Here is a 22,406-nt window from a genome sequence, read left to right as displayed (position 1 = left end):
ATATTCTGTGAAAAATGGCCAAGAAATTATAAATTCTGCCAGGGCATGTAAACTTATGAGCACAAACTGTGTGTGTGTGTGTGTGTGTGTAGATATATATATATCTATATCTAGATATAGATATAGATATATATCTATATCTATCTAGATATATCTAGATAGATATAGATATATATCTATATCTATCTAGATAGATATATATATATATATATCAATATCAGCAACTGCGTCAAAAAGTATAATTTCCTTTACATAAACATTTCTTATACATCTAAAAGCTTGTTGGCAAGTGACATTTGCAGTTTCACACTGATATGTCTTATCTTCGATACAAGCTGCTAAACTGCCCTAACAGGAAAAGAGAGGGGGAGGAAAAGGGGGTTAGATGCAGGTGGTGGAAACTCTTAAATGTCAAAAGTCTACTGGAACTTTTGAAGTGAAAAAATGTTGTCAGAAGCAACCAGTTTGTTACGGCATCCATCTTGTCAGAGCAGCCATCTTGGCCCAGTGCCACAGGCCCATGATACGTAGGTTGTTTCTCCTGTTACAATTCTCCGTGTCCTCAGCCCTCAATTCAAGCACCCTCACCTTTGTTTTAAGAGTGTGCAGTGTGATCGTGGAGGATGTTTTCCAACTCACCCTCGACCTCCTTTAGATGAGTGCGAAACTTGTCCATGTCCTTCCGAACTAGCCCAATATCAAGTTGCAGGGAGTCAATCTTACCCGTGAGGGTGGTTTGGCATGTGATAATTGCCTGCAAAGTTAGCCTGTTCTAACTGAGTGGGCTCAGGGTCCTCCATCTGGGTCACCATATTAGCGGCCACGGCGGAAAGTTTTCCCACCCTGCTGGCTGATGAGCTGTTGGAGTTACGGGGAATGAAGAGTGTCTGCCGCTGGTCATAATCGGCACAGGGATCAGACCCGGTACTGGAATTATGCTGTGACCTGTGCATACCTCCCAACTTTTTGAGATGGGAATGAGGGACACCTATCAGCAAAAGCATGCAGGCATAGGACACACCCCCTGCCACGCCCCCTTAAAGGAGAATTGTACAAAAAAAAAAAAAAACAAGATTGGTTAAACCCACAATTGCTTTATTACCACTACTATTCTTTTATATTGGCTTTTGGAATTTAGATATCATATGAAAGGTTTAGTGCTGGAAAACACTTTTTGATAGATAAAAAGTGCATTTTAAAAACATCTATATAGATCAGACCAAAATGAGGGACAAATGAGGAGGAATGAGGGACAGGAGGGACATTGCTCCAAATCAGGGACAGTTGGGAGATATGCCCATGATCTGCAGGGAATCAGATCAAAGATTGCGGATTAGACCGGAGCTCTCTCAATGTGCTTCTGCTTCAGTGGTCATCTTGGACACCCCCCCCCCCCCCCCCCCACATTACATAGTTACATAGTAGGCGAGGTCGAAAAAAGTCACAAGTCCATCACGTCTAACCTATGTGTGTGATTATATGTCAGTATTACCTTGTATATCCCTGCATGTTGTGGTCGTTCAGGTACTCTAATAGTTTCTTAAAACTATCGATACCCCCCCCCCACTGCTGAGACCACCGCCTGTGGAAGTGAATTCCACATCCTTGCCGCTCTTACAGTAAAGAACCTTCTACGTAGTGTAGCCTCCCTGACGGTATTCCCGAGTGTGGCTCGGGGTTAAATTTCAGCACCATTAGCGGTAACCCGCGATTACATCTCAGGATCCTGGTGCGGTATACTTACCTTGTCCCCAGGATCCTGCGATGTTCCCCTGTGCTGTCTGCGGGCTCCGTCCTGTGCCCGAAGCCTCTCCGTGCCAGGCTCCGTTCCCTGCGAGCGTCGCGACGCACGGGGGCGGAGCCTGGCGGCAAAATAAAAAAATGGAAAAATCATAACGCATACAGTACACTGTTGTCCCTTTTGTCCCCAGTGTTTGGCTCATGCCCTGCATGCAGTTTTATATTATATATACTGTTGTTTCTGCCTAGAAACTTAAGATTGTCCATAGCAAACAAAAAGTGTCCCTTTACGTCAAAAGTGGCTTTAGACCAGCTAGAAAACAGCGATAGTAAATTAGAACACTTGCAGAATTGAGCGATAGTGAATCGTGGGGAAATTTATTTTATTATATTATTATTTTTTTAAATTATTTATTTATTATATTATAATTTATGATTTTATGTTTCAAACTTCATCATACCTGGGATATCTACTAGACTCTAGGTGGACAGATATAAGTGTGTTATTGCTAAGAATTACAGACCTACAATATAAAACGCCAAATTTCTATGCAAAATATTTGTACCGCTTTGAGACGCAAAAATCTGAAATAATCATATCGCCAGAGAGGTTAAGGTTAAACCTCTTTTCTTCTAATTTTAATGAGTGGCCACGAGTCTTATTAAACTCCCTTCCACAAAAAAGTTTTATCCCTATTGTGGGGTCACCAGTATGGTATTTGTAAATTGAAACCTTCACTGCTCTTTTGTACAAATGTGCTGCAGTTTTCATATGCATGCTATCGTCATAACATTTATGATCTTCTTTACAGATACTGGTGAATGTGATGGCCATTGTTTAAACAGAATTGGCAACTTCTGGAACAAACATAAAGGGTGCTTTCAAGTTTTTATATAAAAGCATTTTGGAGGCAATGTCGCCATCTTGTGAAAGATACTTGGAACTACATGTTTGTTGTGCGAAAACTGAGAGTAGTCAGAAACTGAACAGTCTAATACAGGGGTCCTGAAACTTTTTAAATAGGGGGCCAGTCCACTGTCCCTCAGATTGTTGGGGGGCCAAATCAATGCAGCCTCACCAGAGCGCAGCCAGCCTCACCAGTGCCCAGCAAGGCAGCCAGCCTCTCCAGTTCCCAGCAAGGCAGCCAGCCTCTCCAGTGCCCAGCAAGGCAGCCTGACCAGTGCCCAGCAATGCAGCCTGACCAGTGCCCAGCAAGGCAGCCTGACCAGTGCCCAGCAAGGCAGCCTGACCAGTGCCCAGCAAGGCAGCCTGACCAGTGCCCAGCAAGGCAGCATTACCAGTGACCAGCAAGGCAGCATTACCAGTGACCAGCAAGGCAGCATTACCAGTGACCAGCAAGGCAGCATTACCAGTGACCAGCAAGGCAGCATTACCAGTGACCAGCAAGGCAGCCTGATCTGTGCCCAGCAAGGCAGCCTGATCTGTGCCCAGCAAGGTAGCCTGATCTGTGCCCAGCAAGGCAGCCTGATCTGTGCCCAGCAAGGCAGCCTGATCTGTGCCCAGCAATGTAGCCTGATCTGTGCCCAGCAATGTAGCCTGATCTGTGCCCAGCAAGGCAGCCTGATCTGTGCCCAGCAATGTAGCCTAACCTATGCCCAGTAAAATAGGGGGCCAGTCCACTGTCCCTCAGATTGTTGGGGGGCCAAATCAATGCAGCCTCACCAGTGCCCAGCAGCGCAGCCAGCCTCACCAGTGCCCAGCAGCGCAGCCAGCCTCACCAGTGCCCAGCAAGGCAGCCAGCCTCACCAGTGCCCAGCAAGGCAGCCTGACTTGTGCCCAGCAATGCAGCCTGACCAGTGCCCAGCAATGCAGCCTGACCAGTGCCCAGCAATGCAGCCTGACCAGTGCCCAGTAATGCAGCCTGACCAGTGCCCAGCAAGGCAGCCTGACCAGTGCCCAGTAAGGCAGCATTACCAGTGACCAGCAAGGCAGCATTACCAGTGACCAGCAAGGCAGCATTACCAGTGACCAGCAAGGCAGCATTACCAGTGACCAGCAAGGCAGCATTACCAGTGCCCAGCAAGGCAGCCTGATCTGTGCCCAGCAAGGCAGCCTGATCTGTGCCCAGCAAGGCAGCCTGATCTGTGCCCAGCAATGTAGCCTGATCTGTGCCCAGCAATGTAGCCTAACCTATGCCCAGTAATGCAGCCTCTCCATTGCCCAGTTATGCAGCCTGACCTGTGCCCAGCTATGCAGCCTGAACTGTGCCCAGTTATGCAGCCTGACCTGTGCCCAGCTATGCAGCCTGACCTGTGCCCAGCTATGCAGCGTGGTCTGTGCCCAGTAATGCAGCCAGCCTGTCCAGTGCACGGGGATTAGTGAGAAGAGCGCCGCGGGACTTACCGCTATGAACAGGCAGCCGCGAGGAGAATCCTTGTGAAGCTTTCCCGCGCTGGAGCGGGCTCTGTGTCTCCGCCCCCACTCTGGACAGTGCCCGAAATTGGTACCGTTTCCCCCTATGAAGCGGGGTCCGCAAGGAAAGCATCTCTCCGGGCGGACCGTTGTGGGGGCTCCAGTGCCCGAAAGGCCGGGAGGGCCGTGTAAAAGACCTTGGCGGGCCGTAGTTTGAGGACCCCTGGTCTAATAGAACTTCCTTCTAGTTTTAGATGCAGTAGGGAAGTGTTGTAACCCTTTCTAGGTTTTTATTGCTGTCTGGTTCTATAGAGATAGAGAGAAGATTCGCCCTCTCTCTATTTGTCTTGTTGACCATTGGTATTCATTTTACTGCCACTCTTTCCACGCAGAAAGCAAAAGGGTCCTTCTCTGCAGCATGTATTTTCTTTTAATGCAAGTAACTAAACTCGACTATCAATCTACACTAGAGCCCCGTACACACGATCCGAAAATCGTACGAAAAATGCAGCATTTGAGTCGATCGTACGATAATCGGATCGTTAGTACAGAGCTTTCGAGAGCCGATCAGGACAGTTCATCCGATATTATTCTATTGGACATGCACGGAAATGTTTTTCGTACGATGCCAGATCGTACGATTTTCGTTTAATCAGTAAACCTATCGTTCGAAAATGCAATACAAATGCATTACAACACAATGACATCACTTCCGAATTTTTATGCTGTCGTACGGGAATTTTGACTTTAGTAAACTCATCAGATTCGACGTGAGATTAGCATGCAAAAAAAAAAAACGGACGATCATTCGTCCGATAATCGGATCGTGTGTACCGGGCATAACACTGCAGCAGTGTGCAGCCTGGGAGAGGAAGGGGGACAACTTGGAGCCAGTCGATGATCTGTATGCAAATATGGCGATAGGTGGAGAGAGTAAAGCTGACCATAGATGGATCAAAATTTGGCCAGTTCAGTAGTTCACTATCAACTATATGTCCTCATCTACATGTGTGGTAGCAATTTATTTCTGGATCTTGCTGTGCTGTTGATGGGAATCTGGTTCATGCCTCATTCGAGAATCTAATGTATGTAACGATTGGGGGGCTCCGGAACTCTGTATTTTGTACTCTTTACATAAACTGACCTTGCGTGATGATCCTTATACACATGACTTTTTATATATGATATGGTGCCTTATTCAGACCCATGTCTTCCTTGCATGTTTGTTTTTTCAAAAACAATAAAAATCCATTGAAACACAAATCTGCCCGGTTCAGCAGGAACTGGCCAGATTTCAATCCATATGTGGCCACTGAACAGAGGTTGATCTACAAAATCGACTTCATTTCAACCACTCTGTCTGTATTTTCTCACTTGATCAGCACTGCAAGCTATAGACTGCAGTGCTGATCTGTGTATTCTGAAGGCAGGGCAGTCTCCCCAGTGTCAGAATACAATGACTCAGTGGAGGATTCCCCCATCCACATCAAGTGTGTGGATTGAGGAATTGAGACAACTGGTTGAATGACAAAAAACTGACCCATCTACGGCCAGCTGTAAGTGAGCAGAAAGATTACCTCATCAGTCTGCTGCTTCTCCTTCACAGTCTAGTCAGCAGGTTTAGGGTGGAGGCAGGACACCACTGTATTCCTTCAACAGTGTAAAACTGTATCAAAGAAAATGGTGTAATGATTCTTGCTGTGTTTTGTGGCAGAGCTGAGTAAATCTCAGGACTGGCTGGATAGCAATGCCTATTGTTTGGCAGGTAAAACAGCTCCCTTAGATCTAAACCTAAAACAGTAAAATCAGTCTGTATATGCAGTAAATCATGCTTTGTATACTCACAATGGAACGTAAGGTGTTCATCCTCCACATTGTGTAAAATGTTCGATCCTGTCTTTTCTGATCCTCCCCTTCTTCCACATTCCTCAATCAAACTCCTGACAGCATAGAGCTTTGGGGGCACTCTGCACATGCTCAGTTTTTGGTGTGTATTGCTTTTTTTTTTCTGGGCGAGTGCATGTGATCAGCACAGGGCCAATCAGCACTGTCCAGACAGAGGATCAGGGGTCATGCAGCCTCATAGGACAGTCAGAGGAGAATGAAAACTCTTCCTACAAGCTTTAACCAGTGCTCGGCCCGACACTGATAGAAGCCATAAGACTGTTATATACGGCTAATGAGAAAAGGTATTTAGCAGTTTATAATTACTAAAATAATTGCATTCCCATGTTCCGTGTACTGTGGGAGACCAGATATAGTGAATGCAGGGTCCTGGGTTTAGTAACACGTTAAGCATTTTGCTTGATATTTAGCAACCAGTAGTTTTGAAGGAAAAAAGAAGACACGATATATCATGTAAATACATATATTTAATTTTATAATACATTTCTGAATTACATCTCTTTTATTACAACAGTGCTGAATTTCCCCTCACTGTATGAGATTGGTATATTGGGGGGAGGGGTAGCAGCATTAAACCCCCCACTGAGTCCTACAAAACACCTAATGATGTGTGACTGGTAACCTAACTCCTGCAGATCTCTCTACTCTACAGTGTACATGGCAGCTCCCTAAGATCCATGTACAAACTGAGAAGGCTTTCTGCTGTCACCATTTTGGGCAATCATGGTTTCATCACTATTAGTTATTACATGTAGTGTATTTAATATGTACATTGAAAGTTTAAACTGCCAAAAAAAATAAAGCATCAGAGAGAGAGAGGAACTAGTGCTGCCAAATGCAGTCAGGCAGCATTGAGTAGTGTGATGACAGTGCTGGGCTGTAGTTATAATGTCTGCCTCCAGGGGGCAGCGAGCCTACCACAATGAATCACATTTATCAAAGTTGAGGAACTTATAACTGTACGTGGTGCTCATTCGCAAACCAATCAGATTCAGATTTGCAAATGACAGCTGAAACAGCTGGAATCTGCTCTTCTCCCATCTGACGTTACAAGCTAGGCTCAATTCACAATAGCATAAATCACGTGCTGCTTTCACTACTGTTTAACAATCAAACCGTTAAAAAAAATAAATAAATAAAAAATTAAAATAGGGATCACTTCACAGATTAGCTGAATACATTGTGGACACCCTATTTTGTCTATTATTTTTCTACATTTAAAACTCCCTGACCTCTGTAGCTGCAGGCCCCATGAAGCAGTATAAGCTTCATGGGGCTTAATCACTGCTAGGAGGAGAAGCAGCTAAGAAAAAATAAATAATACTAATAAAACAAATAAAAAAAAAAAAGTAAAACAAATGTGCTTCTACTGTGCAATTTGAGAATGAAGCGCTCCATGGTACTTGCAGCTACAGAGGTCAGTGAGAAAAGCTTGCTTACTGCTTGGTCATAATAAATATATATTACATATTTGAATGTCAGTAGCTTGGACACAGGTTCACTTTAAAATAATGCTAGCTTTAGGTTGGCAATAACAGAGTTTATCCACTTGCAGACCATTGTATGTATATAAAACATCCTGTCAGCAAAATGGATATTACAAGATCATTTTTCAGCCAGCAATCAACGGTTTTGTAAAAGTGGTCTGGGTGGCTTCACAACCGCCCAATTACTTTTACAGCAATGTGAGAGGCCACCGCCAGTGGTAAGAGACCAGGAGCAGAGGACATGGAAGAACAACCGTTCCCCCATCTCCTCTATGATGAATGAAAGTTAAATGCAAAAAATAAAAATATATAGTGTAAAATGAATAAAAATAATTAAAAAAAAAAAATTTAAAAGCACCCCTGTGCCTGTAAATGCGCGTGTAGGTCCTGTATGTATATGTAAATAGCGATTGCATCACACATGATGTATCGCTGTGAATGTTGCTGCAAGAACAATATTTCTAGAGCCATAATTCGCAATTAACTCTCAATTGGTAACATGTAAAGGCTTTTAGGCCTGGTTCACACTTCCGCGGCTCGGCGAGCCACGTTTAGCATGGGCACAGAAGTCCATTCATTTGAATGGGCTGCCGTGCCTTCTGAAACGCAGGAAAAAGGTCTCTGCTCTATTTTTAAAATTGCAGCATGCACAGAAACCGCAAGTGCAGTGTGGTTCTCACTGTGGGAATCGGCTGTTGCGATTTAGGATTGATGGCATCCACATGCATCTCTTACATTTTCTGTACGGGGGGGTGTGGCTGCGGACCGACAGGAGGAGCCAACTGCACAAGTGTGAACCAAGGCTTAGAAGTGTCACCTATGGACAATTTTAGGTGCCATAATTTGTCATCATTTTACAGGCACACTCAATTTTAAATCTTGACATGTTTGGTGTCTATTTACTCAATACAACATAATTTTTACCAAAAATTTGGTATTTTGCGTCTTTTGATGCAGTAAAATTAAATTTTAATGTCTTTTCCTAAAAAAAAAAAAAAAAAATTGCCTTCGATCAATAGCTGTGCAATTATTATGCAAGATAAACATTGCAACAGCCACAATTTTATACTCCAGGGCCTCCGCTTTCCGAAAATAGAAGTTTGGGGGTTCTAGGTAATTTTCTAGCAAAATATACATATTTTAACATTTGTGAAAATGTAAAAACAATTTCCTGGACAGGAAATGGTTAAAGTGTTTACTGGGGAGATAAGGGACAGAAAGCGTTTGAGGTGGTTAAAGACTTGAATTGCAATTTTCATGTATACAAATGGGCAGCAAAGTGATATTTCTGTTAGTGAACTGAACAATATGAGAATATTCTCACCTTATAAATTAACGAGTTGAAGTGAGCTTACAGCATTTATTTCATATACTTTGATAAATGAGGCCCATTGTGGTTAATACACCAATTCCACCCAAAACTGATGTCTCAGTAATATGTGGATGACGAAAACATTCACTGGAACTTTCCAGATAAGACCAAGTCACCAGGAAACCCAACTTTGCCATCACAGACCTTGTGATACTAAGAAAGGGATCTCAATCCTGCTGCATCTTCACTAATGTCAAATATCGAAGAAGGAAGGAAGGATTACATGTAATGGCAGTCTGAATTCTCATTCTCTTCAGGTAAACCTGTACTCCCATTTTAAACTTTAAAAAAATGTCATTTTATAAGAGTAGGCACAACAAGATGCCCTTTTCTGTGCCCCCCCCCATGATTTCAGGGCCCCGTTATAAAGTAGTGGTAAGGCCTTACCACTTTGTTAAAAAAAACAAAAACAAAATGCACATTTATATTGTGCTGAGCTATGCCTTACAACCGTACCTAGCATTTGGAGTGCCAAAGCAAGCAAAGCCACATTCCAGAATAGGGGAGGCTGTGCCCTCAATGGATGGGCCGGCGCTGCAGAGGATTCTGATCTGCACTGCAGGCTCTACACACCATGGCCTGTATTTAATGGCAGGCAAAATGTAGGCACAGCGTGGAGTAAACTCTCCAGGGCAGTGCAGACAGTGATATCCATTTTAGGTTTTAAAAAGGTCCTTTAGGTTTACATTGTTACTGGTGCCGGACTTTCCCGATATCATAGCCAAGCCCTGCTGACAAGGAGTCAGTCTAAATGGGCAGGGTAATGAAAGTTGGGGAGGTGTAGTCATAAAGTCAGGCCCAAGTTACAAAGTGAAACTAAAGCTGGCCATAGATGGTTCAAATCTCAGCCAGTCCATGCTAAACTGACCGAGATTCACACCATCTATGAGCAGGCTGATTGTACCCAAGTAGATTCATCAATTGACTTGGGTATAACCAGTATGTCGTATTTGTACAGGCGATTATTGCCAGCTGATATAGCTGTTAGCAAAATTCACTGTATTCTCCCAGCAGAAACGGCTCCCTCCCCACCGGGAGAACACAATGGCTCCATAGGAGGGATTCCCCCATCAACACTGACTGTGTTGATGGGGAGATCAAGCAATTTTGCAACCCCTGGTTGCAGAAAAAAAAAAAAATTGCATCTATGGCCTGCCTTCATCAGGGGGACACAGAGAAGAAAGCATTGTCATTAACGTGTGGATATGCTACTTTGTGAGCATCGGAGGGGGAAACAAACTTTTTTTCTGGTATACCTGAGAAAAGAACAAATGAGAAGGGATGGAGGAGGTACAGTTGTAGTGCTACCGTAATGCGGATGGTACATATGCATGTAGGACATGTAAGGTGCGGGGCAGTCTGTGACCTTATATTTACAGCAAATAGACTGCACAGATATAAGAGGTGCATTTCTGATCACTAAGGGCCGGTACACCATACAGCTCTCCGTCTTCTGGCTTTCATCTAGCCTCCATATCCAGCAGTACAACTCTTGGACCTGGCTCTTGTACCCTTGTTTTAGGAACAGTCTCTGTTTTCAGCATACAAGGCAGGTTGTAAAAAGCTTTGCTATGTTTCACTGCTCAAAGCTTAAAGTCAGCAGCCAGGCTGCAAGGATGCCCCTATAGAAGACTGGAAGGTGTTCCTTAATGAATTACAGGACAGGGCACAACAGGGAAGTGTTTGAGTTTAGCAGAGGGGTCAGGCAATGGAAGATCATCCAGAACCACCTCCCAAGGTCAGGGTCCTTCATCTTACTGTAAAGATTCAACAAAAGCATCAAACTCTTCCATGTTCTTTTCATGCATAGCCAACTTCTCTGGCAAGGAATCCTGTGGAGAAAAGCAGAGGGTGAAAATTTAAGTACACTGGGACTGGCTTTTATATTCATGAAAATGAAAGCCCCCAGTCAGCAGAACCAATCGGGTTTGGGCTTTTGCAAGAATCTGAATATTTGGGAGTGGCTTTACTAAAACTGAGTGCAAAATCTGGTGCAGCTGTGCAAAGAAAGCAGCTTCCAAGTTTTTTGTCTAAGGTTAAAGTGATTGTAAAGTCTCGTTTTTTTTTTTTTTTTTTCCTATAAAAATAACAAACATGTTATACTTACCTGCTCTGTTGCGGTGGATTTACACGGAGCAGCCAAGATCCTCCTCTTCTCAGGTCCCTCTTCGGTGCTCCTGGCCCCTCCCTCCTGTTCAGTGCCCCCACAGCAAACAGCTTGCTATGGGGGCACCCAAGCCGAGTCACAGCTCCTTGTGTCCATTCAGACACAGAACCCTGACCACGCCCCCTCCCCTCGATTTTCTAGCTGACCTTGATTGACAACAGCAGTCAATGGTGCCACTGCTGTGTCTCAGCCAATCAGAATGGAGAATCTGAGACAGCTGAGACACTTGTGGACATCGCTGGACAGAGAGGGACCTCAGGTAAGTATTAGTATTGGGGGGGGGGGGGGTTGGGGGTGCTGCTGCACACAGGTGGTTTTATCTTAATGCATAGTATGCATTAAGATATAAAAAAAAAAAAAACAAACTACTGACTTTACAGCCACTTTAACTCCGGAATTTACCCCTGACCCCCCGTCATGACCAGGCCATTTTTTGGCGATACGGTACTGCGCTACCTTAACTGACAATTGCGCAGTCATGCAACGCTGTACCCAAATAAAATGTATGTCCTTTTTTTTCCCCACAAATCGAACTTTCTTTTGGTGGTATTTGATCAGCTCTGCGGATTTATATTTTTTGCGCTATAAACAAAAAAAGGCCGATTTTGAAAAATTTTGAAAAAAAACAATATTTTTTAACTTTCTGCTATAAAATGCCCAATAAAATAAAAAAAATCTAATTTCTTCATAAATTTAGGCCAATATGTATTCTGCTACATATTTTTATTAAAAAACATCCCAATAAGAGTAGGGGGGTCCTGAACCGGTTAGTTGAACATAGAGGTCGACCGATATGGGGTTTTCTCTGGCCGATGCCGATATTTAGAAATCGCGGTGGCCGATGGCCGATATGTGATGCCGATTTTTTGGGCCGATATATTTGGCCGATTTTTTTTTTTTTTTCCTTCATCTCATAAAATCTAACAGTTAGACCCCTTTCACACTGGGGCATTTTTCAGGTGCTTTTGGGCTAAAAAGAGCGCCTGTAAAGTGCCTGTAAAACGGCTCCCCTGCAGTCTCAGTGTGATATCCTGAGTGCTGTCACACTGAGGCTATGCGCTGGCAGGATGTAAAAAAAAGTCCTGCGAGCAGCATCTTTGGAGCGGTGTATACCGCTCCTCCACCACTCTTGCCCATTGAAATGAATGCGCACCACTGCCGAAGCGCCTGCAAAGCGTTTTGGCAGCGGCGCTTCAGGGGCGCATTTAACCCCTTCCTCGGCCGCTAGCTGGGTTATAAGCGCCCCGCTAGCAGCCGAATAGCACCTCTAAAATGACGGTAAAGCGCCGCTAAAGCTAGCAGCGTTTTACCATCAACTCCTGCCCGCTCCAGTGTGAAAGCAGCCTTAAGTAATAAGTGATACAGAAAATTTTTTACATTTAAACATTAAACAAAACAAACCTCCGATCAGTTCACTTGTATGTATAATTTAGAAAAAAAAAAAAAAAACTATCTTAAAGTGGAGTTCCACCCAAAAGTGGAACTTCCACTCATCAGATTCCTCCCCCCCTCCGGTGACACAGTTGGCACCTTTCAGGGGGGAGGGGGGTACAGATACCTGTATATTTATCTGTACCCACTTCCGGCATAGATAGCCGCAGAATCTGCGGTTATTTACGCCACTTCCTGCTCCCTCCCCGCTGCCTGCTGGGAAACACACGGGTCCCAGAGGCAGCAGGGACCATCCGTATTGCGCTGCGCGACTCGCGCATGCGCAGTAGGGAACCGGGAAGTGAAGCCGCACGGCTTCACTTCCTGATTCCCTTACCGAAGATGGAGGCGGCAGCACCCGAGGACGGAGAGACGCTTCGGCCTCGGGTGCCGACATCGCGGGCGCCCTGGACAGGTAAGTGTCCATGTTTTAAAAGTCAGCAGCTGCAGCATTTGTAGCTGCTGACTTTTAAAAAAAAAACTTTCGGCGGCGCTCCGCTTTAAATATTAAATACACAAAAACAGGTAATCAAAACTTTTGGACGAAAAAAAATGGGCTAACTTTACTGCTTAGTTTTTTTTTAAATTCATTACTGTATTTTTTTTTTTTTAAATTGCGTTTGAAAGACCGCTGCGCAAATACCGTGTGACATAAAATATTGCAACAACCACCATTTTATTCCCTAGGGTCTCTGCTAAAAAAAATATATATAATGTTTGGGGGTTCTAAGGGATTTTCTAGCAGAAAATACAGGATTTTTACCTGTAAGCAACAAGTGTCAGAAAAGATTTAGTCTTTAAATGGTTAAACTGAGAGCTTCTACACGCGGAGTTCAGTCTATTGATAAAAAGAACTTGAAAAGATACAATGTATCTTCTTATCAGACTTGGCAGGCTGCCCAGAGGAGGAGAGAATCCTCTCCACAGGCAACTTGCATTGACTCTATTACAGAAGTCATTTGCAAGTCACGGCTGAAGTTACAATCGGCCTTTTTTATCAGCACAATCAGCCGATGCCGATTAAGTAAAAAACGCCAAATATCGGCCGATATAGGCCGGCCGATATATCGGTCGACCTCTAGTTGAACAAGCTGAAGATAGAAGCTGATTTTCTACCATGCACAGCTGCAGATTTTGCACTCTCCAGTTTTAGTAAATCATCCCCTTAGTCTTTAAATGTCAACTGCACAACTGGTGCAGTTTCATTTATACTGAAGGTTCCCCTGACCCTCCCTGCTTTCCATTTGATACCTTACTGTAGACCAGTGTTTCTCAACTCCAGTCCTCAAGGCGCCCCAACAGGTCACGTTTTCAGGATTTCCATTATTTTGCACAGATGATTTGATCAGTTTCACTTCCTAAGTAATTACCACAGCCGTTTCATCTGAGGGAAATCCTGAAAACATGACCTATTGCTTTGCTTTGAGGACTGGAGTTGAGAAACACTGCTGTAGACCCAGTGACATAGTTGCTGGGTGTCTGTGCTTCTCTATGAAATGCAGATAGATCATGGCTGGTGGGAGGGGCTGAAAGGGTGCTGTACATAGCTTCCTAAAAGCATCACAGGCCCCTGCCTCAGTACTCCTCTGAAGAGCGCTCAGCCCCAATGCAAGCAGTTGGCTGGATCTTGGGAGGAGTAATGCAAATATCAAAATTCCATGTTGGAAGGATTTCAATGGAATAGTGGGTGGTCCAAGGCAGACTGCATAAAGTAAAGTCCACAAGGGATGCAGAACGTCCATGACTAAAAAAACTGATATCCAGTGAATGAAAGCAGCTGGCCAGAGACAGCAGGGCTAGGGAGGAATGAGCTAAGGATGCTGGACATCCTCCAGCCAGGAAATAAAGCAGGCTCTATATGACATGCTGAAGCTCATTATGTGTGGTGAAAACAGAATAAGCAGCTTTAACAGCTCAGAAGTGTACTGTGTAGAGATCCAGGACCTAGCTGTGCTTTCTAGCAAGGGGTGTCTGCGTTACAAGCCGGCTAAGAATTACAAACTCTTGGGTAGTGTAAAACGTTTAACAAATATGGGTTTTACCTGTGCATGGCAGGGTAACAAATGTAAGTTTCAGCAAAACTTTTACCTTATGAACTTAAATTAGGAAAAAAAAAAGTAAAATGCCGTCCCAAGTAGGACTTTGCCTTTCCTAGCAAAATGATCTAACTACATTCTCTTTCCATTAGCATCCCCAACAGAGGAGGCAGCTCCATTGAAGATGTTGCACACGCAGCACTTGCTTTATTTTGCATAATCCTATATCAAGGAGTGACTACACTGTCATAAATACTATTACTGCTTGCCGACTGGCCTCTCAGAGGAATCTTGGGTTACTGAACCCTCCTGGGCATCACGGAATAGGAGTTGTTCCACACACAGCTTTAGGTGCTAGATCCACCATCAGGCTGGCTTGTAGAATAAGGGTCTGTCCTCACCAGATCTTCTGCCATTGACTGCACAGCGATGTCTATGGAGAGGCTACTCAGCTGCGGTGGGTTCTGAAACTCCCGATAGAAAGTCCCAACATCCATGGGCAGATCATCTTTGGAGAAGGCTGGTCGCTGCAAGAGAAAAGAAAACCAGTGAAAAAAGGGGATCTATATTTTCTGTATTGGTTGCATATTCTGTGGACACCATGCCGTTCAGCAGGTTTTGGGGCACTCTAATTATGTTGTGTCAATAACCACTTACAAAGTCCACCATCACAAAGTCATCCTGAGGAACCTCACTGCTGGAGCAGGAACTCTGCAAGCTTCGAGCATCTGGCGACACGTCCTCGGGACTGTCAGGACACATCACCTACAAAAGGAAAGGCAGGAAGTGTGGAAGACGGATACTCTCAGAATTAGAATGATCTCTTTCCGCTCACTCACTTTCTCCCTATGGAGCCAACTGGACAGAGAATCATGGTAAAACCAATTTCAAAATCATCACAACTAAACTACTAAAACTGGAGAGCAGCACATGAACACAACATTTTTTGATTACCAGAAACCAAAATCAGATTTTATCTCTTTTATTTTATGGAAAAAATTATGCCAAAGATCAGGAATTATTTATATTGCATACTTAATTTATAAGCTTGGCAAAATGCAAGTATGCATATCTCATACCCGAGGGACCACGGGGGAAGCTGGAAAATGACTGTTAACCAGATCCATTACAGTGATAGCAGCGATCTACCAGGTCCTGCTTAGTTTCTATGAGAGCAGCTGCTTCAGATGGCACCATCGCCATTAACAGAACACCACCTATTTTTTTTTTTTGCAATAAACAAAAGGGGTTCTTTGACTGGACCAGGTGGAGAGGAGGGGGAAGTGATGTCACAACCTCCACCTTGATCATAAATTTCAAAAACTGAATACTATCACCACATTTACTCAAAGGGTACAGACAAGTGTAGCGCTATAGATTTTTAGAAGCCACGTGGGTCCTGAGGACAGGAGTTGAGAACCACTGGAGTAGCTGATGATCCATGGGAAGGTTTGCCATCCATTTCAAAGAAAGTTCCTTTACAATTCTGGATACATTTGGAGTTTTGTCGCCATCCAGTTGGGAGGTCCTTCCTTTTAATTGCCTGCTGGTGATACAAGCTATATTGACTCATTGAACGTATGTTCCTATGAGTTCAATCCCTCTGGTAAGCCTTCACTTTTTCTATGTGGAGGGTCCATCACACCTAATTCTTTGCATGTGTTATCCACGTGGTGATTAAGGAATTATATACCCTTTGGACTAACAACAGTCCTTTGTATTTGAAGAGACACCTGAAGAGTACCAGAGACTTAATTTTTTAATTTTTTGTATATTGTGGATTGACATAGACTTTTCTTTTTCATATTTTTATACAAGTTATATCATAAGCTTCTAAAAATCTATAGCGCTACACTTGTCTGTGCACTTATTTTTGACAAAATCCTTATTTGTTGTGTGAGCTGCTGTTTTGTTGGGTAAGCGCAGGGTTAAACTTTTTTCTCCATTTACTCAAAGGGTAGCTCCAGCCCAAACATTACATTTTAGATTTGCATGGTGTAGAAAAGGGGTGAAAGACCTGTCTGTCTTTTTTTTTTCAGTATCCAAGGCCTATTGGGGAGATTCCCTTCACTTCCAGGGACACAAAAGGAAGGGAGAGGAAATCTCCCAAACATGGGGAAATTGCCTTAGTCATCAAAACAGGTGTCTCCAATGGAACTTGTGATAGTGGTCACTGGGATAATAAAAAGGGCATGAATCTCCACTAAGGCAGTACATATAGAAACAATACCTGACAGAGGTTCTGGTTAAGCACTTAGTCTGCCTTTTACTAGTCACTTGAATTTTTGTCTAGGACAGCGATACAGAAGGTGATTGCAGCCATATGGGGGTGGGGTTACCCGGAACATAAGTGTACCTTGTATAACTTTAACTGTGGTCTAGACCAGCCTTTCAACAGGGGTGCCTTGGCAAAATGCCTACAATTTGCCCAAAAACTGTATCCAACCCAACAAGTGGATGAAGCCTGCCTTATAGTTACACAAAGTCACAAGTTTTCATTGAGCACCATTACAACCTTCTTGCCGTTAGTGTTCCAACAACCAAGGACTTCTTTGGTCGATAAGGAGGATGTTGGGCGCCTGCACAGAATCCTTGTTTGCCCCTTGTTTTGGGGTGACATTAGAGGAGTAAGGGAGAAGAGAAACAATGGAATACTGATCAATACCAGTCTGCAAAGGTGTATTTGCTTTGGAAGCATAAATTACCACTAATGGTCTTATGTGTGGATATTGCTGCATTTTGTAAAACTATTAGTTTCATTTTTTACATTTTAGAATGGCTAAAGATTGTGCAGAATTTTAAAGGGTGCCTTGACTGAAAATAGGTCTGGTGTAGGCATTAAGAACTTACCATGGGGTCATGCTCCTCAAGTTCAGCAAGCTTGGGTGCAAACACAGCAAAAGGAATATCGGTGCTGGCATAGGTGACCTGTGAACAGAAAAAAAGCCATCTTGGGTCATCCAGGGGGATGTATCTTAGCTTTGTGAGAAGTTGAGACTCGTATATAGTCTGGATGTAGAAAAAGGGGTAAAAGGGGGCGATTTTTAGGATGCAAGGGGCTCCACATGGTGTCAGCACTGTTGTTGCGTTTTTTTTAGGCCATGTGCACTTTACCTTCCTGTCTGCTCACTGCATAATGAATCCCCATCACCACTCTGCAGATCAAATTAGCAGGCAGGTGACAAGAAGCTGTAAAGATGAACCGGTAAATAAACCGGTGCAGGCAACTTTCTGGTTATGAAGCATGGCAGAGCTGTGTAGGTTACAGGCTGAGTGGAATTATAAATCCTTTCGCAGTTAAAGCCATTGCATATAGGCATTTCAGCTGTGTGTAACCGTCTACTGGGAATGCCATTATAAGAGATTGATTAAAGTTTAGTTAACAGACAGCGGCACCGAGTATACTACTCTATTCACCTGTGGGGAGGACTTGTCCACAAAGGCCCCTACTTTGCGGGTGAAGAGGATGTGAGGGGTCTTGTTTGGTGAGCCGCTTCGTCCAGTAGTGTTGCTTCCTGATGGGGTGTCAGCTTCTTCGCTGTGGAAGACAGGCCAGAATGAGCACAAAAAAAAAAAATATATATAAATTCCACACTTATCCGACATTGTGAAATAAATTACCTGCTGGAAGTGGTGCCCGTTACATTAGATGGGGAGGTCAGGAGAACCCGATCACGTTCAGCTTGAGTACCATGCGCAGGCTGGGCAGTGATGTTGGGTAATCCGCCCTCTTTTCCTGGTACCATCATCTACAGAGAGGACCCAGAGTTAGAAAGAGTTGTCTTATAATTAAAGTAGGATTCTAACTACTACACGATGTGTGTGATTATTTACAAAGCGGGACAACATTGTATATTTTGTGTCAGGCTGCCAGTGTTCCTATTGAGATTTACCCAAACTGCATACCAAGGCAGAAGTGATTGGAAGTCTCTCCAACAGGTATACATTTTGAATAGTGTGAGGAAGGCTTAAATCCTGACAATGATTTTTTGGCTATCTCCTGTTGCTAGAAAAGCTCTTAAAAAGCACAGCTATAGGTCTGGCTCAGCAGGGGGGTGTATCAGATCTCCGCAGAGAGACTACTGCTTCCACTACAAAGAGCAAGGGTACTTCTCTGCAGCATGTTGGCAGAGTACAGGCTCTTCTTCTAAAGCCATGTCTGTTTTCTAAAAAAAAAAAAAAAAAAAAAAAAAAAAAAAAAAAAAATTAAAAAAACAAACTGTAAAGGTGGCCATACACAATTGATCATTCAGTGCGACTAAAATGATCGAATTCAAATAAAAAGGCGAACCAAAGATATATTCTTCGATCAATAGAGGGAGCTTGGTTAATTTTAACACTGCCAAGATGATCTGCTGTGGCAGAATTTTGTTGATCATATATCTTTGCGTTTCAGACCTCTAATTCAGATCAACACAGTGATGATTCTTAATAGACCATTTACATTTATCATTGATAAATCATTTTTTCAATAGATTTTTATTTCAATAGCAGAAAATGGAAAAAGGACGGCAGCACTCCCAAATAATGCCTTTATTGAATAAAGCTTAATCCATACATCAGAGAGACAGGTCCAGATGATAACTGACGCGTTTCGCACCATTAAAGGCGCTTAATCATAGGCTATGCCGGCACCCTTCATCTCCTACTACTAGGACGGTGTGAACACAAGCGATACCACCTGGAGCAGTAATTACCTTGATTTGGCAATTTTTTTTTTCCCAGACGATCGCAAAACATGGAATACAGCTGCATTGATCCATATTCAAATGGATGATAGACTGCTTGCAGCAAAATCAAATCATAAATCACTATGTGTATAGCCACCTTAAGACTGTATACATCTTTTGTTTGAATGTACCCAGAATATATTTAGTGGAGTTGAACTTAATTAGAATTTTGGCTTTAACAGTAGTTCCCAGACCTTTATGTAGCTGGCTGCGACCGCACTACATGCGTTATGACATTTTTATTGCTAAATTTCCAGCTATTTGACTGTTGTGTATAATTAATTGGAGGACTTCATCTAAGATTTTCTGTATTGCTCACAACCACTGATCAGATCCCACCTTACTAGGTCCAATAACAGGTAAGAAAATGAAATAGAGAACCTGGTTGCTCTGGGTAAAACACACTCCCTGGCACTCAAAGACTGGCACAGAGAGATTTAGTGAAACTGTCTCTCGTGTTTTAAAAGTGGTGCAGAATGCGCCAAATTTATCCACCGATCTAGAACTTGTACTGAGTTTGGCTTGCGCTGCGTTACTTTTAGAACTCATGAGAGACACTGTCGCAAAATCTGTCTGCTCCAAGTTCTCTCTTTACACCAAAAGGACAGTTGGTCTTAATCAGCTCTACTTTAGTAACATATGAACGCTTGGTATGTTTTATTGTATTTGGCGCAGCATTGCACCACAATGTAAAAGTGGCACATTGTACATCTACCTGAATTTGGTGCACCAGTCGCTATCAGAATTAAAAGCTTAATTGAACAAGCTGAAGTCAAGTCTCAGTTCACACTGTGGTGGCTTCAAAGTTTCCCGACTCTGAAACCACCCCGCTCAGCGCAACTTCAGTGCGACTTCTTTAATAAAGGTCAATGTAAGCCGCTCCAAAGTCGCCCCCAAGTAGTACAGCAACCTTTTTCTAAGTTGGAGTGACTTGAGTCGCTCCAATTAGAACCGTTCCATTGCACTGAATGGAGCGCGACTTGTCAGACGGCTAAGTCAGCCAACAGGTCGCCCCAGTGTGAACCAAGCCCAAAAGCAGATTGGCTTTCATGCACAGCTGCCCCAAATTTTAGTAACTCAACCCCACAAGCACACAAACAAGAAAGTAAAAAAATGAAGTCTGCTAATCTGCATACTGAAGCCACTGGATCAGCATGACAGACAGAACTAGAATTTTAGGAATAGGAGCTCAGCGGTAACAGCCAACCTACGCCCTCACTATATGTTTCCATTAAGGTCTGTGTAAAGACTAGCGATAAAGCATTTTGAAAGGAAAAAAATAAAATTTAAAAATGGTATGAAAACCAATATGAAGAATTTACAACTTCATAAAGAAGGATTTAAGCTTCGGGAAAATAACCCTTGCATTCCCTCTGGTGCCATAAAAACGGTTACAGAACATTGCTTCATCACAAAAACATTCCTTTTCACAGGAATACACAGGCAGGCGCAGAGATGCCCATTCACTCGCCCCCATGCACGCAGTGCGCCCCTTTCCTCCGCAGAGGACTACCTGGTGTGGAAGGGTAGCGCTCACTCCAGCAGCTAAAGCCACTGGGTAGCACGGCTCAGAGGATCCAGCTCCAAGGACAGTCGGCTGATAGGAAAGGCGAGAACTGTACAGCTAGACAGTGAGACAGAGAAAGGAGGAAGGAAGAAATAAAGAGATGGAACAACGGCAGGTCTATCCAAGATTAATAATAATAAGCACTTAACACCCTCCCAGGTTCCCTGATCATTCCAGTAATGCAAGTTGTGCTCTTATTGGCTGTGCACACGACTCCACAACTCACATTACTGTGCAGCAGGAAAAGAAAAAAAGCCAAGACTGCAAATCAAATGTAAAATGTTTATACCAGCTTCCATATGCCAGGGTCTGCTGCTGTGAATTCCCAGCACTCCCCACTGTGAATTTCCAACACACCCCACTGCACTGCTGCGACATTCCCAGCATCCCCCACCCCACTGCGACATTCTCAGCACCCTCCAATCCACTGCTGCCGCTGTGACATTCCCAGCACTCCTCCTGGCGCTGTGACATTCCCACCACCCCTCCTGGCGCTGTGACATTCCCACCACCCCTCCCCTGCTGCCACCGTGACATTCCCAGCACCCTCCCTCCACTCCTGCTGCTGTGACATTCCTAGCGCCCCGCCCCTGCACAGCAACATTCCCAGCGGTCCTGACTCCACTGCTGCCGCTGTGACATTCCCCGCGCCCCTCACTCCACTGCTGCCGCTGTGACATTCCCAGCATTCTACACTTTACCTCTCACCGTACCACTGCGATGTTCCCAGCACCCCATGTGACGTTCCCAGTATTCCTCTCTCCACTGCTGCCACTGTGATGTCCCCAGCACCCCATGTGACGTTCCCAGTATTCCTCTCTCCACTGCTGCCACTGTGATGTCCCCAGCACCCCATGTGACGTTCCCAGTATTCCTCTCTCCACTGCTGCCACTGTGATGTTCCCAACACTCCAGTTGTTTTGGTGGTCAGAATGTCCAGTCTATTCTCTCAAGCTTCAGATCTGACATTTACTGTACAAGCATACAAGCAGCAGGAGGAGATAATGGGAGAAATGTCCTAACTCCAGAGGTTGCACATCTTTCTACAAAAAAGTGACTAATTACCCTTCACCCAGTACTGAACTTTTTAGGGTGGAGTGGTTTAAAGTGATCATCTCAGTCATTGTAAATCTTTAAAAAAATAAAAATAAAAAAATTGTCCGAGAGCAGACACAAGATGCCTGCGTTTCCCTTTGTTAGCTAGAAAGCCCTCCAAGTTCAAACTAATTTAATTTCTTTTACAAGAGATAAAACTTCCTTGATTTTAGGGCTAAGCCCCACTAACTGCAATGCCCCTGTCCAATGAGAATGCCCTTATTAGCAGCTGAGACACTATCATTGGACAGAAGTGTGGCAATTGGTGGGGCTTAGTCTGGGAGACGCAGAAGCGCCCTTACCTTGGTAAAAAAGTGACAATTCAGATATCATTTTATGGCCAATAATGGTGTCATCTTTGTGGTGTCTGCTCTAGGGTAGGATGCTTCCCACCAGACAAAACAAACACATTTTAAACATTTAGCCTTAAGGGGGTTTAGGCTTTCTCAATTAACAACCATCTAATGCTTCCTGGTCCCTTCAGCTTACAGCAGGTAGAATC

The 22,406-nt window shown here is 43.9% G+C and overlaps 1 protein-coding gene across 6 annotated transcripts in view; it reads right to left on the bottom strand.

The window, feature by feature from the left end:
• Positions 1 to 6,468: 6,468 nt before the first annotated feature.
• Positions 6,469 to 22,406, bottom strand: part of ATG13 (autophagy related 13) — a 65,604-nt gene continuing 49,666 nt past the window's right edge. For 4 of the 6 annotated variants that reach the window (XM_073604298.1, XM_073604299.1, XM_073604300.1 and 1 more), the window contains 7 exons: positions 20,756 to 20,866; positions 18,134 to 18,261; positions 17,930 to 18,050; positions 17,363 to 17,440; positions 15,170 to 15,277; positions 14,914 to 15,039; positions 6,469 to 10,710 (listed from right to left, as the gene is read on the bottom strand). In XM_073604298.1, the coding sequence (XP_073460399.1) occupies positions 10,633 to 10,710; positions 14,914 to 15,039; positions 15,170 to 15,277; positions 17,363 to 17,440; positions 17,930 to 18,050; positions 18,134 to 18,261; positions 20,756 to 20,866 (750 nt within the window). In that variant the 3' untranslated portion in view covers positions 6,469 to 10,632. The remainder of the gene's footprint in view (positions 10,711 to 14,913; positions 15,040 to 15,169; positions 15,278 to 17,362; positions 17,441 to 17,929; positions 18,051 to 18,133; positions 18,262 to 20,755; positions 20,867 to 22,406) is intronic. The other 2 variants (XM_073604302.1, XM_073604303.1) reach the window with 1 other exon arrangement.

Source organism: Aquarana catesbeiana, linkage group LG11, assembly GCF_042186555.1.
Source record: "Aquarana catesbeiana isolate 2022-GZ linkage group LG11, ASM4218655v1, whole genome shotgun sequence".
NCBI lineage: Eukaryota > Metazoa > Chordata > Amphibia > Anura > Ranidae > Aquarana > Aquarana catesbeiana.
Note: the sequence above shows the minus strand (reverse complement) of the source record. Positions and strands in the feature narration are given on the sequence as shown.